Source organism: Octodon degus, unplaced genomic scaffold (assembly GCF_000260255.1).
Source record: "Octodon degus isolate 3935 unplaced genomic scaffold, OctDeg1.0 scaffold00009, whole genome shotgun sequence".
NCBI lineage: Eukaryota > Metazoa > Chordata > Mammalia > Rodentia > Octodontidae > Octodon > Octodon degus.
In genome coordinates this window covers 28554301-28574555 of record NW_004524585.1, presented here as the reverse complement: position 1 = coordinate 28574555, position 20255 = coordinate 28554301, and the positions used below count along the sequence as shown (strand labels likewise).

The following is a 20255-nucleotide window of genomic DNA, read 5'->3' as shown; positions in this document are numbered from 1 at the left end:
GGGGGCGGGGCGGGGAGGGACGGGGCCGCGGGGAGGAGGGCGGGGCCGCGGGAAGGAGGCCAGAGCCGCGCAACTTGCGGTCCTGGGACCCGCCCCACCGCGTCACACTGGGCTAGGCCGGGACTCTAAACTGAAACGCCAGGGCAGTTCCCAAGCAGGAATGCAAACATCCCGGAAATCCAGCTGAGGTCGCCGGGCCCCGGGAGTCCCACGCAGCGTGAGTACAGGTCTGTCTGCTTCGCTCCACGCCGGCCTCTGCCCCGGGTTTAGCAGCTGCTGCTGGCCGTGCTGGCCGCGGCCCGGACCCTGCTGCTGCTCCCCGGGCTCACCGCGCAATTTTTGTGGTGTAGACTCAGAGGATCCATTTTTTTCCAGATGTGTTATAAATTCTACTGTACTTCTGGTCGAGACCCTTCCTCCCTACTCTGAGCGCTGTTACTGGGCCTTCGGCTGGAAATGTATCTGGGATCGGCATGAAGGTTACAAAAAAGGGATTTGTGTGACCCGGGCCAAAGGCTGAAAGAAGGAGAACCGCAGTGGCGTCGATTGGTTTTGGCGCTTTGGTCTCCGGGTTAGCCCCCTTTCTCCACCCTTAGCGCCACCCCCATCCCGTGACCCCTGTTTTGGAGAATGAGCTCACTCTGACCTTTCCGTGTACCTGACACATGCTGGGTGCGGTGTGGCAAGTGTCGTAACATGTTTCGGTTGTTTCCCTGGACACAACCTGAGACTTGCTGGTTAACAGATTTTTCAGAGATTTAACCTTCACTCCCGTAGAGTTAGCGCCCCACCGATCTCCGATTATTAATGCACAAGAAGTAAGATCATTGTTACCATTTTACAGCTTGAGACAGTGAGGCAGGAGAGTCGATGCTGCTTCCCCGAGAGTGAGACTTGGAATCGCTCTAGTCCTCAGGACCCCCGGGGACAGGATGCTTAGTCAGCAACTCTGGGCCTTTCCTGCCGTTTGCGACGTTTTCTAGAGGAAACCTCTGCATTGCGGGCGACCTGACCTGTTCAGAGAGAGGAAGTTTATTTTCTAATGAATAACCGTGGAGAGCTTCCGTGATGTTTCGCTTGTAGGCACGATGGACTTTTGCACACTGTATGTTCCGTGTGTGAAAGGAATAATGAGTTCCTTGGAGTGTGGCGCTCCTTGTTCTAAGAAGCATAAAGGAATAAACGCACATGGTGAGTTTTAGCAAGATCATGCCGAGCTGGGAAAAGCCGCATCTGTAGATTGGTGAAGTGGGACTTGATGACTGTAGCAACGAGCCTAGAGGGAACCCGTGTGCGGCAGCCGCCACACTTGGTGTCTGTTACAGACAGGTGGGTGCTTCCCAAACTGTGAGACTTTGTGAAGCTGCACACCCCGATCCTAACGGCGTTGTTCACTCGCTTTGACAGGTTTCCCAGGCAAGAGGGCAGTTGGTTTAGAAAATTAGGGGTGAGCCCCAGTTCCTTGATTGTTCTCTCCTGCAATTTAAAAAGGATCGCATGAAATAAGAAGTAGGAAGAATATAATAGAAAAAGAAAGTTATCAGAAAAACATGAAGAATATCTGAGATGCGTTTTTATATAACGGGCCCGGGATTGATGTTCCTATTCATGTTTTATATTTGACAGTGATATCTTGAAGTTATCACAACTTTTAGGTGGAACTATTTGCTTTTCCTCAAGATACAGACTTATTAGTCCTATTAAAAAAAAATTGCAAGTCCTGTTCTCCTGTATACCTGTATGTCGGTGTATCTCATCTGTCATCCTTCTTACCACCTTCACTTTGGGTATCATTTGAGTCTGAAGTACGTGTTTAGCATCAATTTGTCTGGCCTCCTAAGAGGAAGCGGTTTTAGCCCTCAGTTTTTCTCACACGTTACATTAAAAATCTGAGTACTGAAAAAGTAAAATGGCCTTCACAAGCAATTCCATTTTAGCTTTTCTTTGTGAGTAGCTCTGAGTTTTAAAAAAATGTCAGTTACACAGTGTTGAAGCTTGAACACGCGCTCGGCATTCTGGATGACTGCTTTAAAGTGTCCTACTTCCATTGTCTCAGAGGACTTCAAAACATCTAAGAGTTGATGGCTTCTGAGAAAATCCATTTATCTGAGCATCAGAAATTTAAATGAAAACTCCGCAGCCACTCCATTAACAAAGTTGTTTTGCTCATGCCCTGGAGTATGGGCTGTATAATACGCTCTGTTGTCTATACAGGGCAATGTTAAATTATTACAACCTGGGTATAAAAGTTTTCAGTAAAAACTAGATCAGCATAATCCTTACAAAAGAGTAATAATAGTTACAGGTACCGAAAAATACTGTGTTCTGATGCATGGTGAATACATGGCATGTTATGATGACAGTACAGCTATGACTTCTTTTTGGGCCATTTTACAGATTAAAAAAATAAATCCTGGGCTGGGCAGATAGCTCAGTGGTCTGAGCGCCTGCCTAGCAAGAGCAAGGACCCAATTTTGATCCCTGGTGCTGCATGCTGTGCTAGCCCCATGCTGAGCTGGCCACCACTCAGCCACTGTAATAGGTCTGGTGGCGCATGCGTATAATCCCAGCACTGGGGAGGCTGAAACAGGAGGATCACTATGAGTCTGAGCTGTGTAGCAAGACTCTGTATGCAAGCTTTTTATTATACTACAAGCCTCCTGACAACAGAATCCCCATCTCTTTATCCTCAGAGGGGCCACCCTGGTTCCTTGCACATACCAGTTGCTCCATAAATATGTATTGGATTATAAAAGTAGATTAGTTTTATCATGAGATGAATGGAGTCCTAAGATCCTTTTGCATTAATATAGAGATTCATTAATACAGAGATTCATCTTGGGTTGGTAGTGAAAGAAAAATCATGTTTTTATTTTCCAGAATTTGAATGTAGAGTTTTTGAAATTTATCATCTGCTTGTTAGGTGAAGGTTAAAGAATGAGTAATCAAAAAATATGAGACAGGAACCCTGGCTTTATTTTCTCTATGCCTTGAGCTTCTACAGTAAGCTAGACATGCTGGGTGTGCAGAAGTATGCCTCATGTAACAAATGTGAAGGAACCATGTGAAAAATACTAATTGGCGTTGCTTTCACTGTGTGAAGTGGAGTGATCAAGCAAAGTAAAAAGAGCATATTGGAAAGGTGGAAGCCTGTTTTCTATGGAATGAACTGGTCGCCGAAGAAGTTCTATGACCAAATGACCAATTTAAAACAGAAAATGACAACAACCATAGACACTAAGGGCTGAGATGTCATTGGTAGCAGAGCGGGGGTGGGTTGGGGGAAGCAGAGTCATTGTAAGACAGGACCACTCAGTCTGGTACACGCACAGCTGCCTTAGCACTGGCTTGCCTCATTCATAATTTTCTGAATGTCCTCCTCCTATACTGTCCCCTAACCACCCGCTAAGACAATGCAGTGTACCCCTACACACATCTACAAGTGAGAGCTCTCATTCTATGACCCCAGCTGAGAACACTGTGGCAGCCTTTCCTTGTGGGCAGAAGGACTTGCCATGAGGTGTCAGGTATTCTGGAGATTTCCAGATTTTTGGAAATTTTGTTCTGGGGCTCCATGCAGTTTGATGAGCGACTGTTTAGTAGCTCCCCAAACAAGCTCTAAGGGTTCAAAACTCCTATTACTCATCTTCCTATTTCTTCATCACCCATGCCAGGGTGCTAAAGAGGAGAGACAACCTCATCAGCAGAGTCATCTGCCCTGAATTTCCATAGTTTTCTTATCTCTAATGATACATTTGTCTCAGTCTAGTTTCTGGTTTCCTATTTGGCAGCTACGACTTGATGTCTAGGTATCCCTTAAGTAGATGAGGAGAATCTGGTACTCTTCACTCACCTCTCAGCATTTCCCTGCTTCCTCTCATAGGAATGGCTAGCGCTTGGGTTACAAAGTTGCTTCATCTCTTTTGTTGGTCTTGGTTGTTTGTTTTCCTACAGATCCATTTGGGATATTCTTTTTTAAAAAGACTAGCATCTAGTTTTAGTGGGAGTGGAATTCTTACATGGTAAAGTATTAAGTTCTGCTTTTTTTGAGTTTTTCAGGATAACTTTTTGTAATGTGCCTCTGTTCTATGGGCTCTGTGGTCCACACATGTTGACAATCATGAGTATGAAATGGATAAATGAAGAAGGTTAATTATTATTATTATTATTATTATTTTGGATTTTAGGGAAGGGTCTACAGGTGTTCAGGGTCTCACAACTAGATCAGACTCATAGTGATTCTCCTGTTTACAGTCTCCCAAGAATTGGGATCATAGGCGCACGCCACCAGGCCCAGTCTCAGTTGCTGTCTCAGCGTGCCCCAGAGGCAGGACTGGCACAGCAGGCCCGGTGATTGAACCCCCAGCCCCTGCGCCTGCTTGCAGGCCCTTTAATCTGCTGAGCTATTTGATTAGTCTTACCAATAAGGTTTGCTGATGGATGACTGAAGAATGATGAAAACACTTATATGTATTTGTAATCTAACCAGTGTCTCCATAAATACACAGCACTGTGTTGTATCATTTGTTTTCTTGCTAGAAAAGAGAAGATTCTTGAACCTCAAATGGAGTGTATAGACCAATACAGCGATTCGAGATTAGTGGGTAGCCCTGGTGCTCTCCGAAGCTTGTCCTGGAGATATTCTGAAGCTTCTTGGATTTCTCTGAGATGCTGTTGTGTGATGTCTGGTCTGGAGAACATCTGTATAAAATTTATTTGTGATGCGTAGTTAAAAATAGAAATTTCTCAGGCCTCACCTCAGACCCAGGCCGTCAGAATCACTGAGGGCTCTTGGCTCAGTAAGATTGTGAGAGAAGTCCTTGCACCTCTAAAAGGTTTAGTGCCACTGCTCGGAGAAGTGACTTGAAGCCCACGAGTAAGGGGTGTGCTGGCCTTCGTGATGCAGCAAGATCTTGGTAAGGATATTAGCCGTCCTTGAGTTTGCAAGCTTCGGAGCTGTAGCGATAGATTCCCATGAACTAAATGGATTGGTGTTGATGGCCCGTGTCTGGAGCCTGTGCAAGAGCCTGGGCTACTCCCATTCCACTCAAGGATGAGTAGGAGCTCCAGGCTCCCTTAGTATGTGAGTATATTGTCTCAACTCTGCAGTGGACTAAAGTTCTCCTTCCAAGTGAATGAATTTCCAGAGACCTGGTTCAGACCCGAAAACCACCAGAACTGCCCAGGATAGAGTTGGTAGGGAAAATGTGTGAGAATACTGTTCCTGCACAGAAACCAAAAGCTCATCCACCGGGCCATATAGTTTCTTTATCAGCACTGATGAGAATGTGGCCCGGCAATGTAGGAGACGATAAAATATTGGTCTATTTTTTAGGTTTTTTTCTTTGTCCTTATTACTACAGTAGAAAATTATACTTACAGCTAACAGAGCTAATGCAATCCTTTTATGTAACTCTGTTATATGGCTAATAATCATCAGAGTCCTTTGCTGTAAATATTCCCATGTTAACCATAGGTTTAAAACAATGTCTCACATGCTTTTTGGACATGCATTTTTTAAAAATAATACTCCATGGACCAAGGTGTCTCCACTTCAGAGAGCTCGGCCTGCATCAGGGAACTGAAACTGGTAGCTATCTATGCTGCACTATAAGTCTTCAGATCTGTCTTCTAGTCATTTGAATTTCTGTGTACATCCATGTAGTTTATAGTTTTATTTGTTTGTGTTTTGGGGATTTCATTCCCTCCTTCATTTCTGAATTTTAAAACATTTTTAAAGTGTCCCTCAGGTTTTTCCATTCAGTTCCTGAAGGGCTCCCATGTTTGTAGCTGCTGACTCTCTCCTGAGGTGTTTTACTTCCTAATGAATTCTGGAACATGTGGCCCACGCTGCATCCCCAGTGACTTTGTCTTCCATGAGATTCCTTTGGCCTCAAAGTCGCAGACTCATCTTTACCATGTAGTTTTTAATATCTGCCTGGGATTGTTCAAATTTCATCAGCCTAAATGCTTTGGCTTGCAGTCTCTGCTCCATATGGCTGGGCAAATTTAGATATAGCACAGGTTTGGAATTCCTGTTTCTTACATTGTGTTTTTAAATTCTTGGTGCCAGCCAGGAAAGCAAAAAGAATTGCTCCTTTGCTATTCACCTGGGCAGGTGGACAGTTTTCAAGGCTGTTTGTGGATGCTTACTTCCTTGCAGCTCCTGTCTCTATGCCAGTTACTTAGCATGAGGCCTGCAACCAGAATGCCTTTCCCCTTAGGGCATTCACTTCCTAGTCCAGATATTATATCTGCTTCCATATCCTTGAGAGTCCCTTACCCTGCACCCTGCTCTCTGGAAGAGTTGGAAGACATTGGTGCTAAATTTTTTGCATAATAATATATTTATTCCTTTTAGGATTTGCATATTATAACAAGGTGAGAAGGTATTATGATACTTTCATAAATGAAAGTCAGAAATGTAGAGTTTAAGTAACATGACCCTGGGTCACACGGATAAGAAAGTTTCTATTTGATTCTGAACTGTTTTTCTATAGATTGGCCTTACAAAGTCCTCCACTTAGTGGTTTAGTTCTAGATAGTATAAAATAGTGAAAGGGAGAGCCAAGTGTGGTAGTGCACACCTTTAATCTGAGCTCTCAGGAGGCTGAGGCAGGACCATCACCATGAGTTCTAGGGCAGCCTGAATTATAGTGAGACCCTGCTTAAAAAAAGAAAGAAAAAGCTGAGAGAGGAATTTGTATTTATATTAATACATACTAGAAATCAATATTATGCTCTGTATTGTTAGGCTTGTTAGGCTAATGCTCTTGAAACTTTCTATGGTGGATGAAGAGTCTCTGAAAGACAGTTGTACGCCAATTGGAACGAATGGGTAAAAACTTAGCTGACATTTTCTTCTGACAATTTAGGCAGTAGAGGAAGAATAAAATAGCTACCGTTTAGTATGAGGAAATTTTTACATGGCAAATGTAAATAGTATGTAACTGAAAACTCCCTCGTGTAAGAATTACACAACTATACATAACCACTAAGTGGATAAGTAGCACTGAAAAATAAGTATCAGTGCTCATGTTTTTGTCAGTTTCAAATCAATTTTATATGATCTCTTCTGTTTCACTAAATTTTTACCTGAGGGTAAAAGGATGTGTAATAACTGGACAACATGAAAGTATGAAACAGGCATGGAGAAATTTAAAGATTTTGCTCAAAGCCATCTAGCTGGTAGCAGAGCTAGAATTCCAACTCAAATATCCGAGATCCAGAGTGGTTTTCTTAACTACTACCCACTGCCTTTTCAGTATTTTCCAAGATTTAACCTGTTGGCAAGACTCACTTGTGAATTTTAACAATGATTTTACTTCATTCTCCACTTTCACTTTTGTTATTTGAAAATCAACTTTGCTAGAAGAACCTTGCTTTAATTCTTACCCTTTCAGCTTACGTATTAAGCACATAGTATAGTGAATGGTGCAGTCAGCAGTGGTTGTGTGCCAGGCCCATTTGCCAACCTCTACACAATTGTCTCTATCTTAAGATTTCTTTGTAATTCTTTCCCACTGTCTGCTGGAGACAGCTGGATCCTGCCATTCCTGAAGATCTTGAGGCTGGTAATTGGTTTTATAGTACATGGGTGATCAAGAGGCCTTCTGGTTCTCTCACCCTCTGCTAGTCTACACCTATGTGAGCTGAGTTGAAAGACTTCTGAAGTGGTTTTGCAGCAGAGCTCAGAATTTTTCATTCTTTTACAATAATTATACCATCAGTAACTAATACACTTTAGATGAGCTCAGAATTGCCTAGGACTTATACAAATTTTTGTTCTTGCTATAAAGATTTCTCTTCTTTATTGGTTAGAACATGGCCATAAACTAACCATGTGTTTGAGTCCAAATAAATGCAATGATATACCATCAAGTTAAAATTTCCTGTAAGAGGTAAGTAAGATTAACGTGCAGCTTCTCAGAGCAGTGGTAACCACCTGCTCGCTCTGCCGTTCTGGAATTCCAGGCTGTATTAACTAAAGGAAATCCCTTTGTGCTAAGCCTTCTCTAGGGAAGGGGCCAAAAAAGAACTAGGTTGACCTTTCCAGACATCTTTTGTTGACTTTTCGGACATCTCTTTGCAGCCAAAGGTCAGAAATAATTATTTCATGCATTAAGAAAAGCAACAAGAGACTGAAAATAGAAGAATTACTATGAGTCCGATCTCTGTAGTGAGACCCTGTAGACCTTGTAGGCCCTGAACCAAATACATTGATGATGATGATGATGATGATGATGATGATGATGATGATGATGATGATAGAAAAGCAACAGGATTTTTAGAAACATGAAAATAACTTTGGTGGCGGAGAGAAGCTGCTTTTCTATTCTTTGTTGGTGAATCTAGGCTGTGTGGTTTGCTTTTCTCCTTGCTTATAAAATAATTACTGTTAGTGCAGATCACACCCACACACACACACACACACACACACACACACACACACAGAGGCAATCTGGAGTTGTAAATCAGTGAAAAATGAATCAGTTGCCTCGTAGGACTAAAAGCTTGACTTAGATTTCTAGAAGCATTTGGGGTGTCCCGGTGTCACACCTTGTCACACGCACAGGGTGTGCCCAAACGTTCTGCCGTCTTCCTTACTTGGACTTAGATCACAGATCAGCTGTGGCTATTGTCTCAGTTGCCGGGCAACAGGTGGATATTTATTTTGAGGCCTGCTCCAGTTGTCAGAGGCAAGGTTTCACGTGTACTCCACCCCCCAGAGCAATCTCACTTGGGGTGCTCTGTGTTCGGCCTTAAGTTGTGTACCTTTGAGTATATTTCATGAATGCACAGTGTCCTCAGATGAGCTACGGTTATTTCCAGGCGCCCCCCGGGGTAGTGTTCGGATTGCTTTGTTCTGTAGCACTTTATCTGTTCTACTCTGGACTATCTTTGAGATTTCCCTATCCCCAAGTCTTGCTTAAGCCGTTTTGTTCACCTGGGATACTCCAGTCTAGGATCTATCTGCAATTTTCGTGAAATTCAAATAGTTCGTTTTTGTTTTTAAAACACAGGGAGTCAACCCGTTACACCATAAATGTCATAGGCATTGTCCTGCCTGTGTTCAAATCCAAAGTGTTTCATCTTAGAAAGTCTTTTCATTTCTTTCAGTCTCAGGTTTCACTTTTTCCACTTACAAGATGCAGATAATAATTTTTGGCTCCCGGGATGTTGTTGAGTTTCTGTCTGTGGAGCACCTGTCTCAGTTTTTGACACACAGGAGATTCCTTGAGTCCTGTCTACGTACTGATCACACTGCAGTGTTCATGTTTACTCGAGTAGGTGCCTATTTTCTCTATGACGCTTTTCCTAACCATCTTCTAAATCCACAGCTCAGAGAGCCTGACTCTCTCATCAATGACAGTGTCATCTTATACGTTAGAAGTCAATCCCCATAAAGCTCGTCATGTGCCGTTTCTGAGATATAAGTGGACACCCTAACTAGATCTATCTACCTGGGTGGTACCGTGCCCTTCTTCTGAGAGAAGGCCCCACTTCTCTCTCGGCTGATCTGTTGCTGACCTCTCACCAGTCATGCTTTGTGTTGTGACTAAAGACTGTACTTTGTTAGGTGACTCTGTCTTGGGCGTCTCATTAAGCTTAATAATTAGAGGCCTTGCACGAATGTGCACGCGCTGTCACAGCATGCTGATGCACACACTTGGACGTCTCATGTTCAGCTCATGAGGTGAATAATTCAGCACTACAGAAAGGAGCAAGTATGTCTTCATTGTACCGACTGGCTGTCCACATGCTGTGTGTAAAGAGTGTAAGTGCGTTCCTTAGCAGAGCCCCTGACGGCCACCTCTTGCTTATGGCAGTTCAAGGATTTTATAGGCAGGAGTTCAGGGATTTTGTGTGTGTGCATTTTTTAAAGTTGTACAACTCCCTATTAGTGGCCATAACTATATAAATGATGACATATTTAAAATGTATTGCCCTGGAGCTAGGGAGATAGCTCCAGGGTCTAAGCGCCTGCCTGGCAAGTGCAAGGGCCTGGGTTTGATCCTGGGTACCATGTGCTGTGCCAGTCACTGAAACTGGGTGTGGTGGTGCATTCCTGTAATCCCAACATTGGGGAAGCTGAGACAGAAGATTCACTGAGTCTGAGCTGCATAGTGAGACCCTGTATCAAAGAGAGAAAGAAAGAAAGAAAGAAAGAAAGAAAGAAAGAAAGAAAGAAAGAAAGAAAGAGAAAGAGAGAGAGAGAGAAAAACCAAATTGACACATTTCATTTAACAAATGCATGCAAGGCAGCTACTAAGGGTCGGCCTGTGGGGGTGGGTTTTCGTAGCAGCTGAGTGAGTTCTGCCTCCCGCTCTTGTGGAGCGCACATTCTGCTCTGTTTCATAGATCTTGTGGGGAAAGAACAGTTTTTTTTATACCCACAATTTCTTTTCTTTCATTATTCAAGGTGTGCTATTTAATAGCAGCCTATTCGTGGTTCCAAAACAAGTTATTTTCCTTTCGTACATCTAACTGAGCTAATCTTAAAAACTAAAAATCAATTATAGATGTGTCTGATTTTCTTAATTGATAAACTATTTCAAATGTTTCTTCTATGTTTTGCCCAACTGCCCGAAGATTTGGTACCTGCCTGGCTTTCACAGTAACCAGATGGGGCACACGGTGAGAAACTGGAGTGTACTCAGCTCCCTGAAAAGTCAGGGCCACTCAGAGCCCATTGTGACCGAAACTTACATCTTCTGACTGTGTTCTTGATTCTAGTTTAAAATAAAAGCCTAAACATTAAAATTATATTCCATTCTTTGCTTGAGTGGAATTTAATCGGTAGAAAAGGGGAGAAGTGTCCAAGCGGCAGTGATTTTGAGTTCCTGCCTCCACGCCCTCACCACCGCAGGAGGCAGTGAAGCCAGTAGAAATGTCCCCACCTCGACGAATTCATAGCCTCCTTGCTTAGCTGAGATGTGTACTTCAGAGAGCTCAGTACGCCGCTGATGCAGAAATACGAGTAAATGTTCAAGAGAGAAGAAATGTATAAAAGCAGTTAATATGCGCTAACGCAGGCACAGCCATTGTATCCTCTTATTAGTACATCTGATGCACAAAGAATATGGTCGTCCCTTCAGGCGAATTAGTACATGTACTGCCTTTCAGTCTCTTTTACTCCCCCTTGTCCTCCCGGCACCTCCCTTCGCCCCTCCATCCCTTCCCCTCTCTACAGTGTTGACTTTTGATTTTCTATCACTTATCTTTTAAGTTTAAATAATCTGAAGTTCACCCTTCAGATTATTTATTATTATTCATATTAGAGAAGCCATGTGATACTTGACCTTCTGTGTCTGATTTATTTCACTTAGCATTATGGTTTCGACCTACATCCATTTTCCTACAAATGACTCAAACTTGTGCTTATTTATAGCCAAGTAGTATTCTACTGTGTATAAACACCACATTTTCTTTACCGCTTACCTGTTGATAGGTACATAAACACTTCTAAGATTTAGCTATTGTGAGTTGTGTTGCTAGACCCGTCTCTACACATGTCGCTGTAGCATATGTCTTTTGGGAAGATACCCAGATGAGGTCTACCTAGGTCAACAGGCATTCTATCTTGAGTCAGATCCTCAAGAGTAGGAAGAGTTGGGACTGGGGCAGGAAAGGGCTTCCTAAGCTCAGAGGTAGACAGGAGCGTGGCAGTGGTGGTAACCACAGCGTTTTCCCAGCACTTACCACTTGCCAAACATTGTTATAATTGATTCCCATATGTTAAATTACGTTTCTTTAAAACAATTAAACAAAGTGAGAAGTGCTACTATTGCCATTTTATAGATGAGAAAACCGAGGTGCAGAGTGGGTAAGTAACTTGCTGGAGGTTGTGCATGCATGCAATGCCAGCGGTGTTCCAACAGCCACTGTGGCGGTCGCCGTCCCCTTTCACTCCCTTACTCCCCACCTGATGAGGTGCCGATGAGATGGTAAGGACCCCATCCCGGCTGGAAAAGAGACGGGGGTGGGAGAAGTGGTTGAGCTAGTCAAAGAATGAAGAATCTAGAAGCAAGACAGAGAGCTTTTAACTTTATCTGGGAACGGCTGGGAAACACTGTCTCTCTCTCTCTTTTTTTTAAGTGTTTACCTTTCATGGTCCCCTTAACTTTTTAAAAACAAAATTTAAACAGTCTTTTATTTCTTCATTCGTTTGGTACAGGGTCTCGTTATGCAGTTCGAACTCATAGTGAGCCTCCTGTCACAGCCTGCCCACTGCTGGGGTTACAGGTGTGCGCCATCACACCCGGTTTCAGTGGCTGGCACAGCACACCGGGGGCTCTGGGGCCTGCATGGTATGTGGTACTGGGGATCAAACCCAGGTTTTTGAGCTTGCAGGCAGGCGCTTAGACCACTGAGCTATCTCCCCAGCCCCACAATGTCTCTTTTATCAGTGTGAGACCATGTTACACATTTATTTTCAAAAGATTAGTCAAACAGCCACAGTCAGAAAGGATTGAGAGATAAACAGGTTAGGTATGGGGATGGGTGAAACCAAGGCCCCAAGACTATGAGAAGGACTTTGATGCAACCCAGGTACAGACTGTAGGCGATAGGCCAGGAGTGGGCGTGGCCACAGAAAGGAAGGGAGAAATAATGAAGAGGGTTGGAGCCAGCGGAGCTCCTGAGTCCCGGTGCTTCAGGGCCAGCTCCTGGGGCAGCTCCAGAGCAGGTGGCGTCATCCGCAGGGAACAGGTAAGGGAACTGCCGTGCCCTAAGGGAATTGAGGCACTCGCTTAATTGGGGTGGGTGCTAAGGCAGGGAGCTAAGCCTAGGTCGTTCTCAGGTGTTTCTATATAAAATGATATAATGTAGTCTGGTGATGACGTGAGGTTATTGATAGCGCATGATGAATTGTTCATACAATAAGATGCTTACATGTATGGGGAGAAATGAGCATCCTGAGCCAGAGTGAGGGCAAAGGCTGGTGGCTGAGTATTAAAAGGATGTAGAGTTTTGTCATTTGCAGAAAAATGAATGTAGCTGAAGATTGCCATGTGGAGCTCAATAAGCCAGACTCAGAAGGACAAGCCTCACGTGTTCTCCCTAATTTGTGGAATCTAAGAAAGATGATGAGAAAGTAGAAAGACAAGGAAGGGAAGAGGGCAGAGGGGAGGAGGGCAGGCCATGGAGGCAGGAATATGAGAAAAGTATGTTTTACACATTGAAATCCCCTCTCCCCAAAAACACATGAAATTGGAGGGGGCAGAGGAGATGGAGGGAAATGAGTGCAGTACGTTGTGTGTGTGTGTACACGTCTGCCAAAGTGAGGTCCGCTACTCTGTGTAACCAGTATGCACTACTAAAGGGTGTGAGTGTCCATCTGTGAAAAACACAGAGGATGGAGTAGGTAGAAGAAGCTTCTGGACACAAACAAGTCAGGGCCACAGTGACAGAACCTGGGCTGCTCCTGCCCCGGGAGCCAATGAGGGGAGAGAGAGCAGTCAGTGATTCTGATGGGCTGCTGATGGATTATCAAGTGGAAAAGTAGAGTCCCCAGCATCAGCCCGATGTTCCTAGTAACCTTCAACAAACAAAGGCAGGTCCAGGTGCGTGAAAGCAGGTCATTGGAGGGCGTGGGAGTGCTGTCAGGGACAGCGTGGAGAAAGGAAGTGACTCCTGGCACGAGGAGGTGGAATTCTGCTGTACCTGAGGCTATGCTCGGTGTGTGCTTTCTCAGCCAAGCTAGCTGGGGACCTGGGAGGTACTCAAGGGAGGCTGAAGGGCTGAGGCCAGGTAGTGAGGGCTCCCATAAACCAGCTGGAAGTGCCAAGCTAGATGTGAGAGGATGCAGTGCTGCGGTAGCGGGGGTGGAAGGAGCTGAGGGATCGAGATCTCGTCAGCTGGTTAGATGGCAGCAGAGTAGATGCGTGAGCCTTCTAGGAGCCCCCTGCTACAGACACTGTACTCACCTGCCTTGGCCCATTTCCCAGGTCCTGCGAGGGCGAGACCTTTGAGAAATGTGTGTGAAAGAAAGAGAGGCGCTTTCATTTTCCAGCTACCTTAAAGCATATTGTCACTCTTTTGTATCTCTGTTGATCAACTTTCAAAGTTATTCCTGTAGCACATAAGCAAACTTAAACAGACTGTGGTAAATTATTTAAGAACGAGGGCTAGTGAGATAGCTCAGTGGACTAAGCGCCTACTTAGGGAAGGGCAGGGACCAGGGTTCAATCTCTGGTGCCACGTGCTGCACTGGCCCTGCCCCCAAGTGTGCTGAGCTCTCCACCCAGTCTGGGCATGGTGGTGCCCACCTGTAATCTCAGCCCTCAGGAGGCTTGAAAACAGGAGGATCATTATGAGTCCAAGCTGCATAGTGAGACTGCACAAAATACATTTTTAAAAAACCTGAATTATTCAAGAACTGAAGATGGCACGTTGGTGAAGTACAGACTCATTTTTTTTCTAGACTGCAGCTAATCTCCTATCCTACGGGTTTATTTCACTGTATCTTGTCTCTGTACCAGGATTGTTTGAGACGAGCCTGAAACCAACTTTGAACTCAGCCATTTGGTTATCATGTGGGAGACGGCTCCCTGCTTCCAGTAGACCATTGTAGTAGTTCTGTAAAGTTACTTGATGTATGTTTGTCTCCCTGGACTCACCTCCTCCAAAGCCTTGGCTGTACCTTACTCACTGTGTGTTCTCAACCCCTAGCTTGTTGCTTTAAAAAAATTTGTTGGATGGCAAGTGATTCATATTTAGGCACTTTTTCTCTGGTTCTTGTTACTATGATGCATGTCTTAAGTCAAATTTAGAAATGCTTGATAGTATGATGGATATTATGGAGTTTGCCTGGGCCCTTTGGGAGGGAAAGTACAGTAACAGCTGCTCTTGGGTCTCAATTCCAGTGCTGAATGCTTAGAGGTGTGTTGTCATGTGTGAGTGCTGCTCTTGGCAGCCCTGTGATATCCACAGGAGCAGCTGAATGGAGGCAGTAGGAGGACACTGGTGCAGACAGCGAATAGCCTACGTCCCGGGGCTGGTGCACACAGGGGTCCCTGAGCATGGAGTGTCCCGGCCTGGCCTTCTGCCAGGATAATGCCCCTTGGTCCTCAGTCACCACATAACCCATCATATCCTCAGCGTCACCTGTCTTAGGTACATCTTGTGCTAGCTTGAGTTCCCTAATCTATGTCTGTGTGAGACCTGTGAAATTTGTTTTCATAGCAGATAACTGGTGGAGTAGTTATTTTGCCATCATACCTTTCACCAGGGGCAGGGACCTGATCACTCCCTTTGCCCAACATTGAACACAGAAACTGGCACAGTCTGTGCTCTGGATAAACGCAGGGGAAGCCAGTGAATTGTGGAGAACCTTGAACGTGGGTCCCTTCCTCATCTGTTTAAAACTTGTATACTAAGGGCTATTGTGAAGATTATTTCTCTCCAAAACTCAGTGGATGAACTTTCTATAATTTTTTACTTTATTATAATAGTTATTGGGCTGGCCAGATAGCTCAGAGGGCTAAAGTGCCTGCTTAGGCAGAGCGCAGTGGCGGGGTTCGATTCTCGGCATGCCGTGCCAGCCCTGCCTCCGGGGTGCACTGAGATGGCATTTGAGACTGAGTGTGGTAGCACACGCCTGTAATACGAGCGCTTGGGAGGCTGAAAACAGGGTCACTACGAGTCCAATGTACATAATGAGACCCTGTAGACCCTGTAGAACCTGTACTAAATACAAGAAAGAAAGAAAGAAAGAAAGAAAGAAAGAAAGAAAGAAAGAAAGAGAGAAAGAAAGAAGAAAGAAAGAAAATATAAGAAAAAATAAGGCTAAAGTTTAAAAAATTATAATAGTTATTCATACCTATTGTTTGCAGTTCAAACCATATAAAAGAATGTAAAATAGGTGTGTATTCATTCAGTCAAAGATAACAGGTTAAAAAAAGGTCTTCACCATCAGAATAAAAATTGAATAAGCTACAAGATGCTAGAGCTGAATGGGTAACGGTGGAGTAGGATCATTACTCTTGTTTCCAGTGCCCCCAAAATAATTTTTATATTCCAATTTCAAAATGCTCCACACTTTGTGTGTGACAAGCTTTTATGGAGGACTCCATATCCTGAGAACAGCCTCAGCTGGATTCCCATTGCAACTTGTTCTGTACTTCTACATGGATATGTTGTACAGATTTTACTGTCCATGGTATTCTTCAATAAAATACTAAGGCAGGATGGGCAGTGGAAGCCTATATGATTTAATGCATGTCTTAATAAGTTTGGTTGCTTAAAATAAAATAATGTTGAAATAAAGCTTTTCAATTTAAGAAGCACCATCATGTGGAATGTTTGGCCTCTGTGATGGCTTTATGTGATTATGGTGAATCATTGGACTGATGGGATTAACACAGAGAAGCATGTATCTTTAATGCCACACAGTTGTTAAAGATTTAATTAATTGATTAATTTGATACAGGATGTTACTACGCAGCTTGGATTCGTGGTGATCCTCCTGTCTCAGCCTCCCCAGCACTGGGATTGTTACACACTTTATTTATTGGCAGAACCGGGAATTGAACTCAGGCCCTTGCGCTTGCCAGGCAAGTGCTTATTCTACTGAGTCATCTCCCCAGCTCCCTTAGTGCTGGGATTACAAGAGTGCACCACCACACCTGATTTCAGGGCCTGCATGGCGCACCCAGGGCCCGCACGGCTATAGTACCAGGGATTGACCCGGGTGCTTGCACTTGCCAGGCAGGTAGTTAGACTACCGAGCTATCCCTCCAGTCCAATTGCTACACATTGTAATGTCAAAGAAAAAATGAAGATTCCTGATTGTGCCTATTAATTAATGGCATCAATTACCATGATGCATCTTCCATTTCTTTATTGCAAAGAGAATATGAGAGCGGCTACCACAGTGACCAGAGTTTGGAGTGAGGTGTGTGTGCACATATGGGGTGTTCATGGGGCTTGTGTGTGCATGTGTGTGTGTGTGCAAGAGCACATGTGTTTGGTGAGGGTGTGCCTGCTTGATGCCCAAAGGTGCTCAGGAATAGATAAGTTCATCTAGCTGTTGGAAAACCAGTGTAATAAAACTTTATCTGGAAATCATGGTAATTGAACTATAACCACCACTATATTCCACTCTCAGGTCTATAGCGAAGGTGACTGTAGTCATAGGCCATAGATTGCACTGAGCTTATAAGTCACCCTGAGTACTAGTGTGTGGTGGGTGGTGGAAGGGAAGGGAGGAGCAGGGATGGGCTGTACCGCTTTCTGACTCAGCTCCAGAGTGGCTCGGGGCCAGGAATTAGAGACAGAGTGAAGTCCGCATTATAGGCTTTCCGGGTATTGTTGGCAGGGTGGCAGCTGTTTACTGACAGCCAGTTGCTTTAGAAGGTACCTCCAGCCAGATGGAAGCCTGGGCTGAGGCCTAAGGGGCTGAAATGATAAAGAGACATCGGTGAGCCTGGATAGGCGTTTGCAATGGTGATGCTGCTTATGTGCCATCAACCAGAGAGGTTACTATCAATCAAGACAAGTTAGGTGCTAGAATAGCACTGTGCATGGTGCCATGCCAACGCCCCTGTGCACAGGTGTTGCTGTGACTTGCATGATTGGGCCGCAGGGCTCTACCACCCCACACATCCCTAAGAGGGGTGTTCCCTGCGTGAGTTCTTCTATTACCATGCATTCCTTCTCACTCTCCAAGGAGGAGCCTATATAAAATGCAGTACAGCGCAATTTCCTCTGCACCCTGACACTCACCTTTTCCTTACATAACCCTGAAAAGACAGTTCCTGGCCCTGAGCTCTATTTCCTGAAGTTTGTCCTTGTCACTTATGTGTTGTATAATATATTACAAGAGTGTGCTAGCAATTTAATAAACATAGTATGACAAATGTTTTGCATATATTATTATAAATACTTAAAGACCTGGAAAATGGATATCATTGGCTCATTTTATTAATCAGGAGAATAGCTGACATTCACAGAGCTGTTAATGGGCAAGGCTGAGATTTAAACAGAATTCTGTGATTTCAAAGTCCATTTTTCTTTAAAAAGTAACATTAACAGTTATAATAACATTTAGTAAGCCATTATATGCTATACAGTGTCTCACAATAAACTTGAAAGTTAGATATCTACTGAAGCACAATTGAGAATGGCAAGCTAAAGATCAGAAACGTTAAGTAACTTGCCAGAATTACTTAGTGGAAGTAGAATCCATATGTGAACCCATTTGACTTGGTTACAAAGATTTTTGCTTCCTGGACAGTACCGTGTACTGGATCTGTGTGGGTGTGGTGCTATCAGCTGGGTAAAGCCAAGGTGAAGAGTTAACGATGGGGCGGCAGAGAAGAGCTTCCGACAGTGTAAACCGTAGGTTAAATAGACTCAGACTCTATTTCTTTTCTTTTTAGATGTCAGCCTCTGGGGCAAGCAGCAAGCCTTCCAGTATGAATCCCACAGAAACTAAGGTATGAAGAACCGTCAGTAGTTATCCTGGGTGAATGCTGCTTTAAGTTGATTATATTGTAGTTTGATTTGGAAGCAAATCAAATATGTACACTAATTGTCCACAGATGAATTGTCTGTCCCAGGAAGTTTATACCATGGAAGTGGACATTTTCTTCCCAGTTTGGGTATTTCTATAAAAACTCAGCCTTCCTTCTGTTTGCCTTGGACATCACCAGTGGACAGGCATCTGTATTGTTTTAGAATCTCTAGAAAGGGGTAGTCCCTTGGAGTTGTTGGAGTTTTTTGTTTGTTGTCCTTGACTTGATTAAGTTACTGAACTGAAAATAATCTATCCAAGTACATTTCCCTGAATCTAAATTCTTAATTTTTTGGTAGAGTTGTATTTGTATTATTTTTCTGGACTCTTAAAAACAAATAGAGAAACAAGAAAAGTCACATGAAGTGGCTATAGAAACAAGTGAAACACACAGGTTATTTTAGCTGCCTTTTGAAATTTCCAGATTTGAGTCATAAGGGGTAACATTTGATTAGTAAACATTTGTCAAGTTCTATCTGGACTTTATTCATATAATTATTTCTTAGAATTTCAGAAGAAAAATGATAGTATCCTCTATGGAATTGTCATATGGGGTAAGTCTAGTTAGGAGTGTTGGCTAAAGTTACCTTATACCCGCCTTCATTTTGTCTCAAACTCTTATTTCTTGTGAAGATTTCCGGGTATAAATTAAAGTGGAAATAGTTACAAAATGCTTTCAACTCATGAATCATTCTGTAGTGTCTTTACGAAGCATTCAGCGTCATTATTACTTGATTGCCTGTTTAAGGTCCCTGGAGCTTCTGTGCTTTCTGCCTTCCGTCTCAGGGGATGAGGCGCTGCAGTTCAGCACTACCAGGAATCCTGTGAGCTCCTCTTAAACTACAGTATAGCCATATCTGAGAAGCCATTTGTCTAAGCTCTTATCAATATCATTAATATTTATTTGAATTTCTAAACTTCTTTAAATCTAGAATTGGAGCCAGGGATGTAGCGCAGTGGTATAAACACCTGCCTGTCAAGCACAAGGTCTTAAGTTCGATCTTTGGTACAGAAAAAAATATATATATAGAATTGTATTTTAATATTTTATATCTATATCAATTTCTTAATGTTTTCAAAATATACATTAGATGACCTATGATTATTTCACTGACTGTCATGATTTATTTATGTCAAGCTCTATTTTTAAAAAGTCCCATCTGTTTTGCACTGCTGGCGCTCAAACCCAAGGCCTTGCACATGTCAGGTGAATACCGTACCCCTAAGCTGTGTAGCCCCCACCCCCCAGTACTGTTAATCTTAAAATAACTTTAAAGAAATAAAGGAGGAACATCTGCAAAACAAATTTTCATTGAATTTCCAATCTATGAAAAGTGGAATATAAAAAGGAGAGTCAGAAATACAGGGTTTCCTTCCTGTTCTGTTGGCTCACTTCTGACCGGTCGCTGGCTCTAATTCCCTGTGTCTCAAAGGCCAGTGCGTACTTCCAGTGTGCCGTTTTTGAGAGCAAGTGTCAGCAAGCCATACAGGGATCATGCAGTATTGCTCTTGAGGGTTCCTGGCAGTCCTAGGAAAGCAGGGGAGGGAGGAAAGCGGGAGGCACAAAAACAAAATGGGTGTGATGACACCAGTGGGTGACTCAGGACCACTTTTGACCTCAGTTCTCTTTGCTTGGTCTATTTCAATTATATGACTGTCATCAATCCTGCTCCTGCTCTCTTCTTGGAGGTGTTTATGAGCTTTAGCTGGGCGAGTTTATGTCCAGATATTTGCGCTG

At 43.6% G+C, this 20255-nt stretch overlaps 1 protein-coding gene across 6 annotated transcripts in view; it reads left to right on the top strand.

Moving 5' to 3' along the window:
• Cast (calpastatin) overlaps positions 1 to 20255 on the top strand; it is a 106662-nt gene that overhangs the window by 32915 nt on the left and 53492 nt on the right. For 3 of the 6 annotated variants that reach the window (XM_023708489.1, XM_023708491.1, XM_004625476.2), the window contains exons 1-2: positions 64 to 217; positions 18384 to 18440. In XM_023708489.1, coding sequence (XP_023564257.1) covers positions 18384 to 18440 — 57 coding nt within the window. In that variant the 5' untranslated portion in view covers positions 64 to 217. Of the gene's footprint in view, positions 1 to 62; positions 218 to 246; positions 345 to 18383; positions 18441 to 20255 lie in introns of those variants that run through there. The other 3 variants (XM_023708488.1, XM_023708487.1, XM_023708486.1) reach the window with 3 other exon arrangements.